This window comes from Lampris incognitus, chromosome 1 (genome assembly GCF_029633865.1).
Source record: "Lampris incognitus isolate fLamInc1 chromosome 1, fLamInc1.hap2, whole genome shotgun sequence".
Classification (NCBI taxonomy): Eukaryota; Metazoa; Chordata; class Actinopteri; order Lampriformes; family Lampridae; genus Lampris; species Lampris incognitus.
In genome coordinates, this window is record NC_079211.1 from 104,579,830 (window position 1) to 104,600,347 (window position 20,518).

Sequence of the window (20,518 nt, forward strand, 5' to 3'; positions counted from 1 at the left end):
ACACTGACAGAAGGTTTTGTTCTGGAAAGTAGTCTATAAAGGTCTGTGGATGCAAGTATATTAGAATAACAAAAACAGCATATTTGAAATAGCATAGGTGGGTTTCTTCTTTTCAAGCCACTAGCGAAATATTTTTTTTTTATCCAAACTAAAGCTAATTACTTGCACATTAATTATTTCAAACCGACTACTTTTTTATGTCGTAAAAGAAGTTACGAAGGCAAAACTGAATGAAATTACTGGTATCAAATGTCACATCTTAGTTTGAAATGCTTCAATTCATCACGTGCAACAGGTTGAAAAAGGAATTAGGAATTACAAGACAGTTTCAGAATACAGGACCAACACATGAGACATAGAACATGTAACAGCATGTAACATTACCTCATGTAAGTGGAAAAGGCACTTTACTGTAAAATAGTAGGGTAAACATAACATGCTGCCAGTAAACATTCAAAGCTGAAGAAAAGTGTGACGTAGCTGGGAGTTTGCCTGCATTACAGCCAGTGGTTGCGCAAAATCCCTCACACACGTTACCCATCTTTCCCCCAGCGGCAGCAGAACTCCCTGAAGTATGTGACAGAGGAGTGGGCATCCATTGAGTATGAGCTGCTGCGAGAGCGGGGCCTCTGGGGCCCACCCATTGGCTCCCACCTGGACAAGTTCGTGCTGGAGATGACAGAGGGTCCTTGCCGCATGAGGAAGAAGATGGTCCGCAACGATATGTTCTACATCCACTACCCGTATGTCCCTGAGGTCGAGGCCAGCACCAACTCCACCCAGGTACTTGCCCTGAAAGACAACAGCCCCCCTGTGACTGGTTTATATTCCCAGCAGGGTTTAGGGTTTTACAGAAGTAGCCTCTGTAGGTGTCCCCTTTCTACTATTTGTCCTGCATCCTGCCTTTACTAGTACTTCTGTCACTTCCTTAAAGGGGTAGCAAACCCCTTTTTCTATCATTTTGAGCTGAAAATATTTTGGTATGGATCTAGGATGGTAGAACTGATTACTCTCATAAAATATTCAGTAAAAAATGAGGCATATCACAAGACTGCTTTGAGGGGAGAAAAGAATATGCACATTACAGCCGTCCCCTCCAAATGTAATTTAGGAGACATAAATAACGTCTAGTGTGTTAATGTAATAGCCTACTAAACTCTCTGGGTAGACTTGTGAGGAGCTGGGGCGAGGGGTTCTGCTACAGGACTGCCACCCTCAACCCCTCAACACCACCATCACCATCTGCTTCATCTACACCCCATTGTAATACTTTTTTTTTTTAAATGTGAGTGGGCAGACACAGATTTAATACAAGTACTTACTTAATATTTAATTTTATGCATTGGTTTCCCAAATGCCTGGAAAATGTGGAAAGGTTACAGTTTATGAAACATTTGTTTTCCACAAAACTTTGGAAAAATTATAGAAAATGACTCATTTCCTAAAGGTACAGGAAAGTTCTGGAAATATAGGCTGCTGATAATGTTTTTCCTCAATGGATGGTGAACAAAATTGTGCAGTTCTTGATAGGAATATGTGAAGATTCAAGTCAAGTCAATTTTATTTGTATAGCCAAATATCACAAATTACAAATTTAATTATCAGTCACACAGTGATGTGTAAACTTGAAACAGTGACAGGTACGAGTCTTGGAAATATTGCAAAACGTCATCGAGAAATCCTGGAGAAGTTGCAAAATTTGACTGGCAGGAATCTACGGGAAAGCGGTATACAGTCGAAACCATTTCACGTATTATATCACAAAACTAGGGTCTCCAAGACCCAAGGTTACAAAGATTACCCTTTGTAATCTGTTTGTATTTCCCAACTGCTCACTGATTGTTCTATATAAGTGTCAGCTGAAGACTAATAAATACACTACTCGCCAAACAGGTGTGCAGGGAAAATTGCAACTTCTACAGTGGTTTCATCTGTATGTTAATTACATGTCTACAGCAACAAAACTGAGCACACAAGTGCATCTATGATTTAGACCTATACAAATAAACGTATTGTATGTGCGGCACGGTGGCCCAATGGTTAGCGCTGTCGCCTCACAGCAAGAAGGGCCTGGGTTTGAACCTGGGGTTGTCCAACCTTGGAGGTCATCCCAGGTCGTCCTCTGTGTGGAGTTTGCTTGCTCTCCCCGTGTCTGCGGTGGGTTTTCTCCGGGTGCTCCGGTTTCCCCCACCATCAATAGAAACATGCATGTTAGGGTTTGTACTCCTGTCTGTGCCCCTGACCAAGGCAATGGAAGGAAGAACTGGAGTTGGTCCCCGGGTGCTGCATGGCGGCTGCCCACTGCTACTAGCTACACAGCTAGGATGGGTTAAATGCAGAAAAAGAATTGCCCCACAGGGGAGTAATAAAGTAGTCAATAACAGACATACAAACAAATGGTGCCAAAAACAATAGCCCTCAGTGTGGTGTAACAAATAATGCAGTGATCCTTGTTTCGTAATATAAAATGAGGAAGCGTGAAATAAAGAATTGAATTCTGAGCTGAGGAGAGAGAAATATTTTGTTTTAATTTGAGGCATATCAAGCATCATAAAGCAAAGAGAGGGGTTGATATTCCAGGGGGAGAGACTATGTACTTCCTGGAGTTCTGAAACAACACATTTTTATCTTTTTAGTGTCTCCTTCAAATGACCAAAATAGGACTAACAGCCCACACTCTTTAGAAGAATGAAGAAGAAACACTTGGCAAGAACCCTTTGCTTACATAACTACCTTGCAGTTGTTTTTAGATGTGCCCAAATATACATTTCTACAAAAGAAAGCAATGTGTAATATGACCTTCAGTTGCAGACTTGAGACTAGTAATTAATGTGTTATTTCCCCTTTCAAGTGATTTTACTTGGTTTGATAAATGGAAAAATGGCTACAGACTTTAAATACCTATTAATTAACAAGGGCAAATCATCCATCACAAAGATTACAAAATGTAAACATTTCTTGATACATTTAAAATAAATCTGGTGACTCGGCCTTAAAAATGGTCTTGCAGCTGTCTGCAGTGCTCCTGACTCATCAGTTAAGACCCACTGAGATGGAGAGCACAGACCAAACACCAAGCTCTCCAGTCAGATGGTGTCACCAGCAGCCTTCAGCAGGCCTCCCACCACCACTTGTTCTGTTACATTTTGCCTTGTTAATTCACAGCATCAGCCCTATGTTTGTCTGCCCTCTTCTCCTCACCAGGTGTGTTCTATAAAAGTAGTTCTTGTTGCTATTCTGAGGACTGAGAACACCGTTGCTGCTCATACCAGCCAACAGTTTGGGTTGATTTGGCAGGTTAATGCAGTTTATTATCTGGTAGAGTAGAAAACTGGTTGTATTAGCACTGAAAACCACAGTTGTTGAAAGGATGGCCATTGATTTCCCAGATTAGGATGCAAACTCTTTACTCTTTTCAATAATGAAGGGCTTCCAATAACACGATGTATGCTTAAAAAATTACTTAACAAATTTCAATTTCAGGATATTAGGTGACATTCTTATCTAAAGCAACTTACAATGACTGCAACGGTAAAATTATATTTTATTGTGAGACCACCATTGTAAGAAGCAACCACTAGGTAGAAAGGTTACAGGGTCCACAGCCAAAGCACTCAAGTTTCAAATTTCAAGTTCATTTATCAAATAGACAACAATACAGCAATAGCAGACATTGCTGGTAATGAAGTGCTTAAGCATCTGGCCTAAAATGAAATGATAAATTCTATATTGATGTCAAAACATATCAATAACTAATCCTCCATTGTCTCACTGCTCATGACTGAGCACCAGTGTTAGATAACATTAGATAATACATGACATTTATATTGGTAATGAATACCAAGACATAGGCACAGCTAGCTAGCTATTTAGCCAACATTGGAAACAAAAGGGCGTGCTATCAGCTAGCTACCATTATTTAGCTAATATAAGGTAAGGTAAACATTAGCTTTGGCTAGCTAACGTTAGTTAGCTAAGCTGTAATTCAGAAACTGATGGTAAGAAAATGTGTTAAACTTGCAAGATAGCTAGTTACTTATACTAACCTACAGTGTCATCCATTGGCTTGCACGATGCACGTGAGCATAGACTTTAGTGAGGATGCGAGCCACTGCAATGATGGGTGAGGCAAGCAGACAAGATGTTCAAGTAACGTCAAGGTTAAGAAATGGTATGGTCAACTTTAGGGGTGTCTGGAATCACATTGCAAGATCAGCAATCAGCTGATGATTGCTTATGGCAAGAAACAGGCTTGTAGTGTCTAATAAAGAATTGACTTGACCCACTGGATTATTTTTCTCCTTATTTGTTGAGCACTTTTCCTATTGTTGATTAGGCCTCTAGCACACTTGACAGCTCAAGGTGGAGTAGAGGCTTATCAGAAAATGTTTGGAGAGTGGTTGCCAGTGGTTCCGAGTGTCTTACTGCCTCATTGGAGGAAAATTGGGAGAAAAAAAAATGAGCCTGTTGTGATAGCATCAATCGTCCATTATTCCTGTACACTTTGACTGCGATCACATTGGATGTGTTTAAATATGAGTTGCACTGTCCTGCTCTTTTTCCTCCCCCAGCAGACCGCCTTCACTGTGGGGCGACAGTCACATAGTTGCCTGTCAACAGGTGTGAGCGTTAGCAATTAGTGAATTAGCTCACACAACTCTACCCATCCAACATGTCGTTGCTCCCTTGATATTGTTAAATTACAATTTTATTTGATTTTTGGGGGGGGGGGGTTCCTCCCTTCCCCCCCCCTCCAGTTGTATCCGACCAATTACCCCGCTCCTCCGAGCCATCCCGGTCACTACCCCACCTCCCTCTGCCGATCCAGAGAGGGCTGCAGACTACCTACCACGTGGCTCTTCTGATACATGTTGAGTCGCCAGCTGCTTCTTTTCACTTGACAGTGAGGAGTTTCGCCAGGGGGACGTAGCGTGTGGGAGGATCACACTATTCCCCCCAGTTCCCCCTCCCCCCCTTAACAGGCACCCCGACCGACCATAGGAGGCGCTAGTGCAGCGACCAGGACACATACCCACATTCGGCTTCCCACTCGCAGACACGGCCAGTTGTGGCTGTAGGAATGCCGTACCGAGCCGGAGGTAACACGGGGATTCGAACCGGCGATCCCCATGTTGGTAGGCAATGGAATAGACCACTACGCTACCCGGATGCCCCCTACAAATTTATTTCTAAAACATGGAGAGGCAGAGAGCATAGACAGGTGGAGATCATTTGTTTTAGCTCTTTTGGAAAGGGAAAATCAGTCAACCAAGCGGTTGACAGACCCAGCGATTAGTCTGGAGGGTTTTCTTCGTGATGAACAGTTGAGTTCAGAAGGCCCGTCCCTTCACTCCTCGAATAGACGGCTGAACTTTTTTCAACTTCAGGTGCTCAGGGCACTTCTCCAAAAACACGGGGCATGCAGGGAGCATCCACAGTGAAAACCATTGCATCCAATCTGCCTCATACAGCAAAACATTGGCATTCTACCACTGTGCAGGGAGCGGCCATTTTCTTTGTCTGGTCCGGTAGGCAGAGGTGCTGAACGTCATAATTATGCCATTTTCCCAACATGTCTCTTGTGTTAGGTGGTAGTTGATTTTCAACTGGTCTGTAATAGGCCTCTTGTTTGTTTACATCCATAATTATTTTCCTTTGAAAGCCAGTTGAGGCATGAGTCAGAAGAATCATCCCTCCCTCTGCTTGACTCTCTGCAGCCCCCTGCTCCGCCTCTTGTCCCCCTGGTGGCCTCAGCCATGGCTAGGAGCTTTGACCAAGCACAGGTACCCTGTTCATCATGCCTGGTGTGATTGCATGATGGGTAGCCATTCTGAACGTCCCTCCCTTTGCGCATTTACCCTGCCTTTATGCAAGCATGCAGTGAACCATCAAAGTATTACGCTGCTTATATGTCTGTGTGCTGCTCTGCTGCAAGCAGTAGGAGTAAGCAGACCTCCTCTTCCAAGCTCAGTGTGTTAGATATGTTGTTGTTCCTCTGGAGAACTGTCAGCCGTAAGTCTGAATCTTAGCCAGACAAGGATAAAGAACAATACTTTTCTTCCGTTTTAAGTATCCTCTTTTTGGTTGTGTGTGTGTGTGTGTGTGTGTGTGTGTGTGTGTGTGTGTGTGTGTGTGTGTGTGTGTGTGTGTGTGTGTGTGTGTGTTCTGATTCACAACTGACTAAAACATACATTATGAAGTGTGTTGCTCCTAGTGTAATCCCATAGTAAAAAGCTGACTAACACACATTGCATCTTGTACTGCACCTTTTAATGGAAAAGAAACTCATGGGGGCGGCCGGGTGGCGTGGCGGTCTATTCCATTGCCTGCCAACACGGGGATCACCAGTTCGAATCCCTGTGTTACCTCCGGCTTGGTCGGGAATCCCTACAGACACAGTTGGCCGTGTCTGGGTGAGAAGCTGGATGTGGGTATTTGTCCTGGTTGCTACACTAGCGCCTCCTCTGGTCGGTCAGGGCACCTGTTCGGGGGGGAATAGCGTGATCCTCCTACACGCTACGTCTCCCTGGCGAAACTCCTCACTGTCAGGCGAAACGAAGCAGCTGGCAACTCAACATGTATGAGAGGAGGCATGTGGTAGTCTGCGGCCCTCCCCGGATCAGCAGAGGGGGTGGGGCAGCAAACGGCCGGGACGGCTCGGAAGAGTGGGGCAATTGAACGGGTACAATTGGGGAGAAAAAGGGGGTGGGGGAACAAACAAGAAAAAAAAAAAGAAAGAAAAGAAACTCATGATAAGAGGTTGCAGAACATTTCATTTTGGGTTTTGACTGCCCCTGCCAAGTCAAATGTATATGAAACAAAGTAAAAAAGAAGAGGAAGTAGAAAAATGAAAGAAAAAAGGAAAACTGAAGACAAAAACAATATAAGGAAATAAAATGTTCCCCTGTTGCAAAGTAAAATGTCTCCTAGGCTTGACAGAAAATTCACCCCTTTTTTTCCATTAGAAGAAGAGGATGGCGTATTCAAATGCGCCACCTGCTTTCACTTCTATACCAGTGAAATAACAGATGAAGTGGTTGTAAGTTGAAAGAGTCTTCCAATCGGTGGTAGGTTACCCGTCTTTCACCCTTTGGTCATGTCTTTCACCCTGATTCTTTACTTTTTTTAAAAAAAAATTCCCCCTTTTTCTCCCCAGTTGTACCCATCCAATTACCCCACTTTTCTGAGTCATCCCGGTTGTTGCCCCACCCCCTCTGCCGATCCGGGGAGGGCTGCAGACTACCACATGCCTCCTCCGATACATGTGGAATCGCCAGCCGCTTTTTTTCACCTGACAGTGAGGAGTTTCGCCAGGGGGACATAGCGTGTGGGAGGATCACGCCATTCCCCCCAGTTCCCCTTCCCCCCTTAACAGGCGCCCCGACGGACCAGAGGAGGCACTACTGCGGCGACCAGGACACATACCCACATCTGGCTTCCCACCCGCAAACATGGCCAATTGTGTCTGTAGGGACAGCCAACCAAGCCGAAGGTAACACGGGGATTCGAACCAGCGATCCCCGTGTTGGTAGGCAGTGGAATAGACTGCTGCTACCCTACCCAGACACCCCATGATTCTTTACTTTTAAGCTTGCCAAATGTTTTCCCTAGGTGTGAATGGGGGCTGTGTTACCACTCTCAGATGGAGTATATATCGGTTGAACCCTTGTTGTTGATGTGAAACGATCTATAATAACATATTATATCTATAATATAACTATAATATCTTGACTGATATTTTAAGATCAATCAATAAATCAATCAAGTGGCATTCAGTGGTTAAGTGATTTATTCTTCAACCTGTTCTTCTCTTTTACCCCTGTATCAAAAGCAGGTGTGCCACCTCACACACATTGTGGAGCAGTGTGCAGTAGTACTATACACAGAATGCTTCAGTGTGTATTGAGCATGGCTGCCAAAACCATGTGCCCTGTGTCATTGTACAGTAGAAGTCATGGTAGAAGTCCTCGGTCATGCATTTATCCTGTATCCCCCGCTGAACCACCTCAGATCCACCTGGCTTTAACCAAACAAGTGTTTTAGAAAATAAAACTCCAGTGCTTATCAAAGAAAGCACTGATTAAGCACCCCCCCCCCCGTAGATTATCAGATGTGCAGGAAAGTGGGACTTCTACACCATCAATATCATTGACAAACTTGTTTTCTGCCGCCGTAAACCTAACTGATGGGCTGCAACTGACCTCCAAAGTCTTCTTTTCTCCTTCTCCAGAAACCCTTGCGCTACCGACGAGCCATCAGCTATGACAGTAAGGAGTACTACATGAGGCTCCTGTCTGGAAACCCGGGCATGTACCAGCACTCGGTGGAGCACAGCACCGAGGGAGAGACCACCCAGCACGAGCCTGAGCATGGCGAGGACACCATCGCTAGGGTGAAAGGTAGAGGAGCAGCACAGAGAACACACACACACAATTTTATATATAGAATCAGAATCATGTTTGTTGGCCATGTAGGTTTGCACATACATGGAATTTGACTCCGATTCCGTGGTTCTCACAGTGTACTTAACATAGAATAACAACACAACACAACAATCTTCAGCTATATAGACAAGGATTGACTATATACAGGCAAAATAAGAGGCGATAAAGTGCAGTAGTGTGGAGAATATATCAGAGATGTTGAAATACATGTTAGCAAGTTACTTACATACATGCCTGAGGTAGATGGACATGACAGAGCATACCAGTATACGTACAATGTACAGTACAGTCAAGGCTCAGCGTTTTCGGTTTTTATTTTTCAAAGCCATCCAGCATGCTGAATTTCACCACAAGAGGACACTGTTACATAACCTCACACAAACAGGAACAACTTTTGGATCCATGGAAACTTAAAATCCGGGTGAAAATCAGTTTAAAAATCTGGGTATTTTTCGGTGAAAATCGCTAAAAACCGAAAACGCTGAGCCTTGAGTACAGTATATACAGAATGGTTGGATTTATTTGACAATGTTAAGTGTTCATTCTGTGGTAAGAAACTGTTTTATATCTGGTTGTTTTGGGGTATAGTGCTCTGTAGCGCCTACCAGAAGGGAGGAGTTGGAACAGGTTGTGACCAGGGTGTGATGGGTCTGAAGTGATGTTGCCTGCCCGTTTCCTGACTCTGGAGATGTATAAGTCCTGAATGCAGGGCAGGTTGGCACCAGTGATTTTCTCTGCAGACTTAACTGTCCATTGTAGTCTGTTCCTGTCCTGTTTGGTGGCTGAACCAAACCAGACAGTGATGGATGTGCAGAGGACAGACTGGATTACTGCAGTGTAGAACTGAATCAGCGGTTCCTGAGGCAGGTTGAACTCCCTGACCTGATGAAGAAAGTACATCCTCTGCTGGGTCTTTTTGATGATGTGTCTATAAATAAGTGGGGTATAAATAAGAGAACCTGGTCGGAATATCTGAGTGGCCTAGAGGTGAAGTAAGGATGCAAAAATTCAGAAATGTTTAAAGGGGCAAGACCATGTAGGACCTTATATGTGATAAGCAGTATCTTGAAGTCTATTCTATACTTTATGGGGAGCCAATGAGGGGATGCGAGGATTGGTGTGATGTGGCATCTGAGATTGGTAATGGTTTAGCAGCCTGGCTGCAGCATTTTGCGTGATTTACAGGCCGGACAGGCCTGTTTGGCTGAGACAGGAGAAAAGAGCATTGCAGTAGTCAAGGCATAAAAAAATAAGGGTATGGATTAGTAATTCTAGATCCTGGTTGATAGCATTAATTTGATTTTTACTTTGTTCCTGAGTTGGAAAAAGCAGGTTTGCACAAGCTTGTTTATGTGTGGGTCAAAATTCAAAGTTTGGTCAAAGAGTACACCCAGATTTCGTGAGGAGGGTTTAACAAGGTTTCACATCGTTCACACCAGGATAGAATATTTACCATTGTCAGCTCGCATGCGGATGCCATTTGTCAGTCTTGGCAGTGCTGTTCCTGTACTACACTGGTGGCTAAAGCCAAATTGGAATTTATTAAAAATATTGCGTCCTTCAGTGACCTCAAGGAGCTGCTGTGCTATGATTTTTTTCGAGAATTTTGGAGATGAATGGTACTTTTGAAATAGGTCTCTAGTTATTTGGTGGGGTTGGATCAAGGGCAGGTTTTTTTTTAATATATTGGACGCTCGCCAACTTAAAACTATCAGGAACACAGCCAGAGGTGAGAGAAAGATTAATAATGTTAGAGAGCAGGTTAGGGCCCAGGGTAGGCAGGACCTCTATGTATAAGGAATTTGGGGGGGATTATGTCTAAAGGACAAGAGGACAGGTGCATATGGGATACAGTGTCAATGAGAGCGTGCAGAGAGATTGGGGAGAAATCAGACAGAGGAAATATTAGCAGTGTTAAAATTTGAATAAATGTTAATGATTTTGTTGAGAAAGGAAGACAAAAAATGTTCAAAGTCTACGGGGGGGGGTACAGCAGGATGGACAGGGTTTACAAGCCGGTCAATGGTTTTAAAGGGGAATATCAGATTGGGTTTATTGTCACTAATTAGGCCTGAAAATTAGGCAACTCTCACCTCTGATGTTTTGGTTGAGCATGGACAGTGGTTCTTTCAGGCAAAGGAGATGGAACCCGAGTTTAGATTTCTTCCACCTACGCTCCACTCTTCTGACTTCCCTTTTCAGATGGTGAATGTGATCGTTAATCCAGGGGCAAGAGTTAGCTGAAGTAAACCACTTGGTATTGTAGGGAGCTGTGGTAGGCAGCGCAGAAGCACACTGATTACTGAACAAGGTTACAGGATCATTAACATTGGGGGAGTCAGGTGGGGGGGGGGTGTAGGAAACAGAAACAGGAAGAAGTAGTGTGGAGTACACAATGTACTCCCTATGCACTCCGTATGTACTCTGTAGTTTTCTACTTCTCTGTGTGTATGAAACTTCTCACTCACTGCAGACACACATACCCATTGTTCTCATGCGTACCTTCCATGGGGCCACATAGCAACTGTTATCATGCTTGCCTCCCCGTTGCCGCATCCCAGGAACGGCCTGGTACAGCAAAAGACAAGTGCAACAGACTTACAGACACTCACGAGGCACAGAACGTGATTAACGTAGATGTTTCCTGTATTCCTTTGTAAGATTACATCTTAGTTGATGAAGGAAACATAGTGTATGACGCGACGGACTGTTCTATAAAAAACCACTATCTCCAGCTCAGGGGCAGAGCATATCCTCACAGACGAACCTCTGTGTGGCCTTATGTCTCTCCATCTGCAAATGCATTAAAGATTCTCTGTTTGCTTTAATATTTGTGCGATGATTATTCTCCCCAGAGGTTGCTGGGGCAAGAGCCCATTAAAAGGATAAAGGAAAATCCACAACAGTAGCTGCAGAGTTGTCATTGAAGAAGCGAGAGCTTACTGTGCGCTTCTGTGGTTTTGCCGAGGACTAGCGCCTCCTCTGGTTGGTCGGGGCATCTGTCCGGGGGGGAGGGAGGACTGGAGGGAATAGCGTGATCCTCCCACGCGCTATGTGCCCCTGGCGAAATGCCTCACTGTCGGGTGAAAAGAAGCGGCTGGCGACTCCACATGTATCAAGGGAGGCACGTGGTAGTCTGCAGCCCTCCCCGGATTGGCAGAGGGGGTAGAGCAGCGACCTTGACGGCTCGGGAAATAGAGTAATTGGCCAAATAAATTGGGGAGAAAAAGGGGGGAAATCCCCCCCCCCAAAAAAAATTATGCATATACCAGCAAAACCATAGGCCTACTCTAAACCAGGTATAAGTAGCCAATAAGCAATAAGTAGAAGTTTCGGAGGAGGCATGTGGTAGTCTGCAGCCCTCCCCGGATCAGCAGAGGGGGTAGAGCAGTGACCAGGATGGCTCAGAAGAGTGGGGTAATTGGCCGGGTACAATTAGGGAGAGAGGAGCGAGACAAAAAATCTCTCACAGTATTGTCACACTTTAATATGTTCACGAAGAGACGCACAAGCCTAGATACTTAAATGCATGGCCTGATCTCAGAGTGCACTCCCTTTATACCTGGCAGCACAAACTGCAGAGTCATGCTCACTGTGGACTAGTCTGAGTTACAGTCACAGTGGTATGCACCCAGAGTTTCCCCCTAATCCTGGTTGGAAGAAGTAGTTCATCTTTATTGCTGGACTGTCATCCTAATGGATAACACAACTTGCTCAAAGAGTTTATAGGTCAGGTCTCCCCTCACCCCTGTCGTCCAGTTTGTAATTCTCCAGGACCGTTCCTCCAGACCTTGTGACAGTCGAGTGAGTCTCCTACATATTCCTCTGCCATCAACCAACAGTCAATCACAGGCCTTCACTAGCTCACACAGGAGAAGGCACTTTATGGCGCTGCCTTTATTTAACCTGCTACATGTGAGCCCCAAGCATCCATCCAAGCAATGTGAACATAGTGTACATAGCTGATACATGGTCGAAGATGAAAAGTAAGAAAACATTCATATATGAATTGACGTCACAACACGCATAATTTTATTGTCTGAATTAAGAGCAATGAGAATTAATTACCTAACATTTCTCACAAAATGAGGTCTGAAATTGTACTTGGCCAATTACCCCACTCTTCCAAGCTGTCCCGGTCACTGCTCCACCCCCTCTGCTGATCCGGAGAGGGCTGCAGACTACCACATGCCTCCTCCGATACATGTAGAGTCGCCAGCTGCTTCTTTTCACCTGACTGTGAGGAGTTTCACCAGGGAGAACATAGCGCATGGGAGGGTCACGCTATTCACCCCTGTTCCCCCTCCCCCTCGAACAGGCACTCTGACCGACCAGAGGAGGCGCTAGTGCAGTGACCAGGAAACACACCCACATCCGGCTTCCCACCCGCAGACACGGCCAATTGTGTCTGCAGGGACACCCGACCAAGCTGGAGGTAACACGGGGATTCGAAACGGCGAACCCCGTGTTGGTAGGCGGAATAGACCGCCACGCTATTCAAATGCCGTGTTTTAGTTTGATTTTATACTTTTATATTACAAAACAGTTCAATGGGATGAACCTTGGTTGGATTCTTATGTTTTTTTTTTGCATATGTAAGCACATATTGTGATAAGTATCTTTATTTAAAGTTCCCTACAGACCATGGCAGGTGATAACACTGCAAACTCATTTTGAAAAGCAAAACCCCTTTAAACTCATCTCAAACACACCGAAAATGGACCGTTTCAGCTGAATTTTTGGAGGAAAAAAAAAAGTCTTCTCTCCCCTCCTGTCTTTTCTCCTCCCTCTGGCAGGTCTGGTCAAGGCTCCTCTGAAAAGGTCTCGCTCCACGGCAGACGGCGCTGATGAGGACAGCCAGGAGACACTCCAGGAGCAGCTGCTGGAATCAGGAGGCCCTGAGGAAGAGCAGAGGACAGACAATACGTCCCTGCTACGCCTCCTGGAAGAGGGGGAGAAGGTCAGACAGAGCGAGAGAGAGAGCTACTTACATAATGTCTGCAGTATTTAAATGTTTTGAATCATATTCCCTAAACTAGGCCTGGAATATTTTTTGTCTTGAATCAAGTTTTAGAAGCCGTTATATTTAAACATCGCATTTTATTCTTGAATTAAGCTTTAGAATTCCGGTGTTTGTTGCAGCTTCAGATCTTCAGGTATATCCCGTTGATAAGAACTGACCTGAAATTCACAGAAAGTTGCATCAGTTCAGTGACCTCTGCAACTGTATTGTTTATAAGGGTGGGGATACCCGCAGTCAGTTGAGACTGAAGAGGTCACTTGGATGAGCATTTCTCTCAGTAAATGTTGTGTCCCGATGGTTGATAGTTGATGGTCTTTGTGCTGTTACCTTCCTGCATTTCTGTCATCTCCTGGCCTAATGCGACCTTGTTGTTTCAGATCCAGCACATGTACCGCTGTGCTCGGGTGCAGGGCCTGGACACCAGCGAGGGGCTGCTGCTCTTTGGGAAGGAACACTTCTACGTCATCGACGGCTACACGATGACCGTCTCGCGGGAGATCAGGGACATCGACACCCTGCCAGCCAAGTAGGGAGTGTAGTCCATCTGCACAGCTCGACAGGAAATGACGTGGCCTCTTTCTAGATCGTCACTTTTTCCTTTGTGATGCACTGATTTGTAATCCCAACATCTGCCTGGAATTGATCATTTTAGTCATGATTTTGCTCCTCATTTCACAACAAACAGTAGTTTCTGTGGTATTGTCTCTGTCTAAATTCTGGTTTATACTCTTACTACTGTCTTCAGTTTCCTGAACACAGAAAACATTGGGTTCTACTAATGCAGGCATATTCATGCAAGATTGTTAGTGTCAACAAACAGTATTTTAGGACAGTAATACAGTAGTTATTCCCTCCTCTAAACTACCCTTGAAAATTAAAAATCTCTTTGTGCGTAATTGCTCGTCTGTGTGTTTTTCTGTTTGGCTGGGTTTCTGTCTGTGTGCATGTCTTGTCCACTTGGCTTTCTGTCTGCATGTTTGTCTGTGTGTGTTTCTGTCTGTCTGTCTGTCTATCTTTGTGACTTTCTTTCTGTATTTCAATGTATCTGCCTATCTTATGTCTGTCTGTCCATCTGTGTGTCTGTATCCAGCATGCATGAGGCCATCATCCCCAGAGGGGCAAGACAGGGTCAGAGTCAGCTGAAGAGAACCTGCAGCATCTTTGCCTACGAGGACATCAAGGAGGTGCACAAGAGACGCTACCTGCTTCAGGTTAGCACGCATACAAACACACACACACACCCACACACACACACACACATATGCAGTCACATGCACCGATGCACCCAATGTTGGTGTTTACACATATACTCACACATACTCATTTATATCTATTTATAATAATAATAAACTTTATTTTTATAGCACCTTTCATACATAAAATGCAGCTCAAAGTGCTTTACATTAAAAACAAGGGAAACAATAAAACTCAACAACAATACAGATAAAATAAGTTAAAAGTAATAAAACACAGACCTAGGCAAAAAACATAAAACAAGGCAAGAAATATAAGTACACATGCACACACGCACACACACAAGCCCATACCAACACATTAACATGCACTCATGTATTCACACACAAACACAAGTATATACACACATATGCACACACATCTTCAATTAAGGCACCTTATATGAAAACAGTCTCTGGACTACGTCATCCTCCATATTAAACACAACCACACACATTCATATGTAGGCACATATGCACACACACGTTGACACACAAAGACAGATATAGTGTGCAGTATAATGTGCAGGTTGTGTCTGTGCCAAGCCACAGGTTTGGTACTCTAAAACTAAAATATTTTCTTTGCTTTCTGACACTTCAGCCCATGGCCGTGGAGGTGTTCTCAGCAGACGGAAGGAACTACCTGTTAGCCTTCCAGAAGGGCGTTCGAAACAAAGTCTATCAAAGGTGCTTACATCAGCCATGAAAGATGCAGTCCTACATCAAGTCAGACCTCCGCTGCTGAAAGGAGCACTGACTGGCTTGATAACTAGTCAACAGAGGCTGTAGATCATTTGGCTGAATTTTACAACATTCTTCAGATGTATTTTTTGCAATATGAATGGGGGCTATACGCACGATAAAAAGACTTTTACAATGGCCGCCGTTGTATATGCTGTTACTGCATAAGTTATATACGAGAAGTGAGAGTGAAACGCAGGTGAAATGTATGATAGAAGACTTCTACATTGACTACCACTGCACGAGTGGAGATAAATCAGTGCACCCCTCTGTCTGGCTGTAAAGGAAATTTGCTCGGTGAACAGGTTATGACAATAACACTTTTGCAGACGATATTATGTTTAGTTTCTAAAGATAAAATTTAGTTTATTTGTACAATGACAGAAACTAAGTAGAGGTAGAGAAAGGAAATAAACCATATCGGTTAATTAGTCAAAGAAAAACGTAATGTTGGCACAAACATCTCACCCCAAAGGATGAAAAAACCTGATACCAGATGGCTAATGTGGATACAAGCCAGCCGTCAGAGCTTTAGATGATGGAAGAATGACACACAGTGGGAAATGGATTGAAATAGATCGTTTACAATAAGATGAACATGGTTTTTGTGGTTTTATTCCTGTAGGTTCTTAGCTGTGGTGCCCTCGCTAGCAGACAGCTCAGAGTCAGTCTCAGGACAAAGACCCAACACCAGTGTGGAGCAAGGGTATGTCTGCCCGTTTATCTCTCTGTCTGTGTATTTACAATGTCTGTCTGTCTGTCTATCTGTCTAGTATGAGTATGACTTATTACCAAAATAATCTTGCAGCTCTTTTGATAGCAGAATGTGGTATGCAAACTGAAAAGGTTGACAGCCACTGGTCATCTCTTGACTGAACATCCTCTCTCTCCTTCCTTGCATCAGTTCTGGTCTACTGAGCACGCTGGTCGGGGAGAAGTCAGTGACCCAGAGATGGGAGGTAGGCACTCTGAAACGTCAGGAGTCATCTGATCTGGCTTCTGCTACATTTAAAGGAACAGTTAATATTTTTTTAATTCTATCCCTATTTAATACTCATCGCTCGTGCAGTACATTGGTAGGTTTAATTTTCACAGTCATTCATCTTTTTCGTCATACTGGACACACAGCGGCAACTTTTCATCTAGAGTTCAATGCAATTGACCTTTCGCAAAGTCCCGCCCCCCTTAGTTACTGTTGCTATGCCTGTCAAGCATTTCAGAACTATCCAGGAAGTAGCCGGAAAACACCAAAACATGAAGGAAGAAATCAGCGCATTGTGTGGGTAAAAGTAACAGTAATAATACGTTGGCTGTATTAGCTATCAATAATAGCTAGTAGCAAGCTTAGCTTGGAGCACACAGGTATTTTTGTTGATTTTGGATGGATTAAGCTGGCCATGGGGTCTGCTATACTGCAAAATCTATTGCCGACATTGCGCTTCTTGCATTCTGGGCTTCGGGAAGGGAAAGAAAATTACACCACCTCCAAACGTATCAGATATCTAGTATCCGATTTGCGGATCCCATAGGCACACTGTTTCAGCATTTTGTTGTGTGTTTGAAAGCTTGACGGACCGTTGCTAAGGTAGGATTGGACAAGCACCGTTCTGGGGCGGTACTTTGCGAAAGATCAGTTAATAGAGGACAAATCCACATTCCTCACTCTGTGCAAAAAAACACTCCATGGTTCAGCCAAATCTAATACTTCCAGTATAAAAGAAATAGATGAATGACTGTGAAAATTAAACTTACCTATGCAATACATAAGCAGTGAGTATAAACTAAGAATCATCGTCATCGTCTTCATCGTTATCTTCTTCTGGCTGCTCCTGTTAGGGGTCGCCATAGCGGATCATTCGTTTCCATTTCTTCTTGTCCTCTGCATCTTCCTCTGACACTACAGCCACCTGCATGTCTACTCTCACCACATCCATAAACCTCCTCTTTGGCCTTCCTCTTTTCCTCTTGCCTGTCAGCTCCATCTTCAGCATCCTTCTCCCAATATACCCAGCATCTCTCCTCCACACATGTCCAAACCATCTCAATATCACCTCTCTTGCCTTGTCTCCAAACCGTCCAGCCTAAGCTGTCCCTCTACTATACTCATTCCTAATTCTGTCCATCTTTGTCATGCCCAACAAAAATCTTAGCATCTTCAACTCTTCCACCTTCAGCTCCACTTCCTGTCTTTTCATCAGTGCCACTGTCTCCAAACCATTCAACATAGCAGGTCTCACAACCATCTTGTATACCTTTCCTTTCACTCCTGCTGGTACTCTTCTGTCACAAATCACTCCTGACACTCTTCTCCACCCACTCCACCATGCCTGCACTCTCTTCACCTCTTTTCCGCACTCCTCATTACTTTGAACAGTTGACCCCAAGAATTTAAGGTCATCCACCTTAGCCAACTCTGCTCCTTGCATCTTCATCATTCCGTTGTCCTCCCTCTTGTTCACGCATAAGTATTCCATCTTGCTCCTACTGACTTTCATTCCTCTTCTCTCCAGTGCATACCTCCACCTCTCTCTGCACACTTCTTCTCCACTCCTCAGGCATCCTCTCATTTTCCAAGATTGTGTTCAACAATCTAGTTAAAAGCTCCATGCTTCCACAGGTCTGTCATCTGGACCAACTGCCTTTCCACCACCACCTGTCCTTTCCACTTTCCTCTCCATGACACTACACCTACCCATCAACTCCGTTCCCTTCAGCAACATGCCCATTGGAGTCTGCTCCAATCATCACTCTCTCCCCCTTGGGTGTACTCTCCTTCAGTTCATCCAACTTCGAATTCTTCCTTCTCTTCCATCTCACACCCAACTTGCGGGGCATATGCGCTGATAACATTCATCATCACACCTTCGATTTCCAGCTTCATACTCATCACTGTCCGACCACACATTCTTGACATACTCTTCCTTCAGGATTACCCCTACCGCATTTCTCCTCCCATCCACACCATGGTAGAAGAGTTTGAACCCACCTCCAATGCTCCTGGCCTTACTTCCTATCCAACTGGCCTCTTGTACACACAGTATATCTACATTCCTTCTCTCCATCATATCAGCCAGCTTTCTCCCTTTACCAGTCATAGTGCCAACATTCAAAGTTCCGACACTTACCTCCATACTCCTACCCTTCCTCCTCTCCCACTGCCTCTGGACATGCCTTCCCCCTCTCCTTCTCCTTCGCCCAACAGTAACATAGGTTCCACCAGCCCCCTGCTGGCCAACAGTACCGGTGGCGGTCGTTGGTAACCCGGGTCTCGACCAATCCTGTATGGAAATCTGGTTCATGGCCCGCATATTTAATTTGGCAAAGGGTTTATGCCATATGCCCTTCCTGACGCAACCCTCCCCATTTATCCGGGCTTGGGACCGGCACTAAGAATGCACTGGCTTGTGCATCCCCAGTGGCTGGGTTTGAGTATAAAATAGGGATAGACTTCAAACGATCTGAACTATTTTCACCCTGTAATACCAGATATCAAGCTGTAGCAGAATGAGTCTCTTTCAGGGTCAGTCATCACCTCAGAGGTTTAGGGCACAAAACAAACTTGGGAAATACCTTGAAACAGAGTAAATCCACCAGAGTTGCACTTCCACAGATGAAATACTGCTGACCTGTTACACCGTGTACTAAAGTAAAGCAGTCTATCTAGATAGAACATAAAAAGTGCAGCAGGGGCATCGGTGAACTACATTATAAACACTTTTATTTCCTTTCTGTCGCCTGTCTGTGTACCAGCGTGGGGAGATCAGTAACTTCCAGTACCTTATGCATCTGAACACGTTGGCGGGGCGCTCCTACAATGACCTGATGCAGTACCCTGTCTTCCCGTGGATCCTGGCCGACTACGACTGCGAGGTACGAGGTTACAGCACGCTATATTCCTAGCCAGTAAAAAACAAAAACCTGTCAAGTTTTCTTCTGCTGCTCTTCTTTATGTCCAGGAGATGATAATTATATAGATTTTTTTTTCTTTGCTATCATATAATCTTATTTCCTCAAGAATTAACATTTAGTATCATGACGACCCCATCACCTGTTAATAAATCTTTCAAAACAAAATAACGTTGATGATGATATCCAGTATAATCCTGTTGCATTGTTACATTATTTTGCGGTTCTGCTGAGCAGGAATTGGACCTGAACAATCCCAAGACATTCAGAAATCTGTCCAAACCAATGGGCGCCCAGACTGATGACAGACTTACCCAGTACAAGAAGAGGTACAAGGACTGGGAGGACCCCAACGGTAAGCCCCCCCACACACACACACACACACACTGCTGTTAGATAGCTTAGCATGTATGGGGTAAGGGGAAAATGTAGCTTCTCATTTTAATTTCTCTGTAATTATTATTAATATTAGTATTCTTTTATTTTATTTTCATAGAGACCTTGAAAAATCTAGGTAGTAGACTGGTAGTGTGATGCATTATGCAGAGATACTACAACTAAATGGCTAATTGGATCCCTGGGTGGCTAAAGTACAACAGCAAACACATTATCAGCAACAATGACCTACAGAAGAGAGGCTTGCTGGTAAAATGCAAAATTCGTCTATCTCTTTAATGATTTCGATCAGATGAAATTATTAAGATTATTATTAAGATTAAGTTTTTTGGTGCGTTTTGCTTCAAAATGGTTCAGTTTCTCAGAAAGCTTTATTAATCTCGTCACTTGGGAGAGGTCTGATAACTTTCTCTTCCTCCATGGTTGGTTCTGATTTCCCTTCATTTGGTAAAGTATAACAGCGGTTCAGATCGTATCTGAAAGTCCCGCCCTCTGACCTGTGAGCTGCATTGTGATTGGCCAGGGCAGAGTTTGCTTACATCTCGGCTCGTGTGCTCTTTCTGAACTAAAGCCATTTGAGGTAGGGCGGCACGATGGCGCAGTGGTTAATGCGGTCACCTCACGGCAAGAAGGTCCTGGGTTCGAACCCCGGGGTAGTCCAACCTTGGGGGTCGTCCCAGCTTGTCCTCTGTGTGGAGTTTGTGTGTTCTCCCAGTGTTTGCGTGGGTTTCCTCCAGGTGCTCCAGTTTCCTCCCACAGTCCAAAGACATGTAGGT

The 20,518-nt window shown here is 44.3% G+C and overlaps 1 protein-coding gene across 1 annotated transcript in view; it reads left to right on the plus strand.

The window, feature by feature from the left end:
• wdfy3 (WD repeat and FYVE domain containing 3) overlaps window positions 1–20,518 on the plus strand; it is a 202,712-nt gene that overhangs the window by 154,888 nt on the left and 27,306 nt on the right. The window contains exons 41-50 of the mRNA XM_056274002.1: window positions 553–783; window positions 8,231–8,399; window positions 13,241–13,404; window positions 13,845–13,993; window positions 14,558–14,678; window positions 15,301–15,386; window positions 16,066–16,146; window positions 16,345–16,399; window positions 19,191–19,310; window positions 19,584–19,701. Coding sequence (XP_056129977.1) covers window positions 553–783; window positions 8,231–8,399; window positions 13,241–13,404; window positions 13,845–13,993; window positions 14,558–14,678; window positions 15,301–15,386; window positions 16,066–16,146; window positions 16,345–16,399; window positions 19,191–19,310; window positions 19,584–19,701 — 1,294 coding nt within the window. The remainder of the gene's footprint in view (window positions 1–552; window positions 784–8,230; window positions 8,400–13,240; window positions 13,405–13,844; window positions 13,994–14,557; window positions 14,679–15,300; window positions 15,387–16,065; window positions 16,147–16,344; window positions 16,400–19,190; window positions 19,311–19,583; window positions 19,702–20,518) is intronic.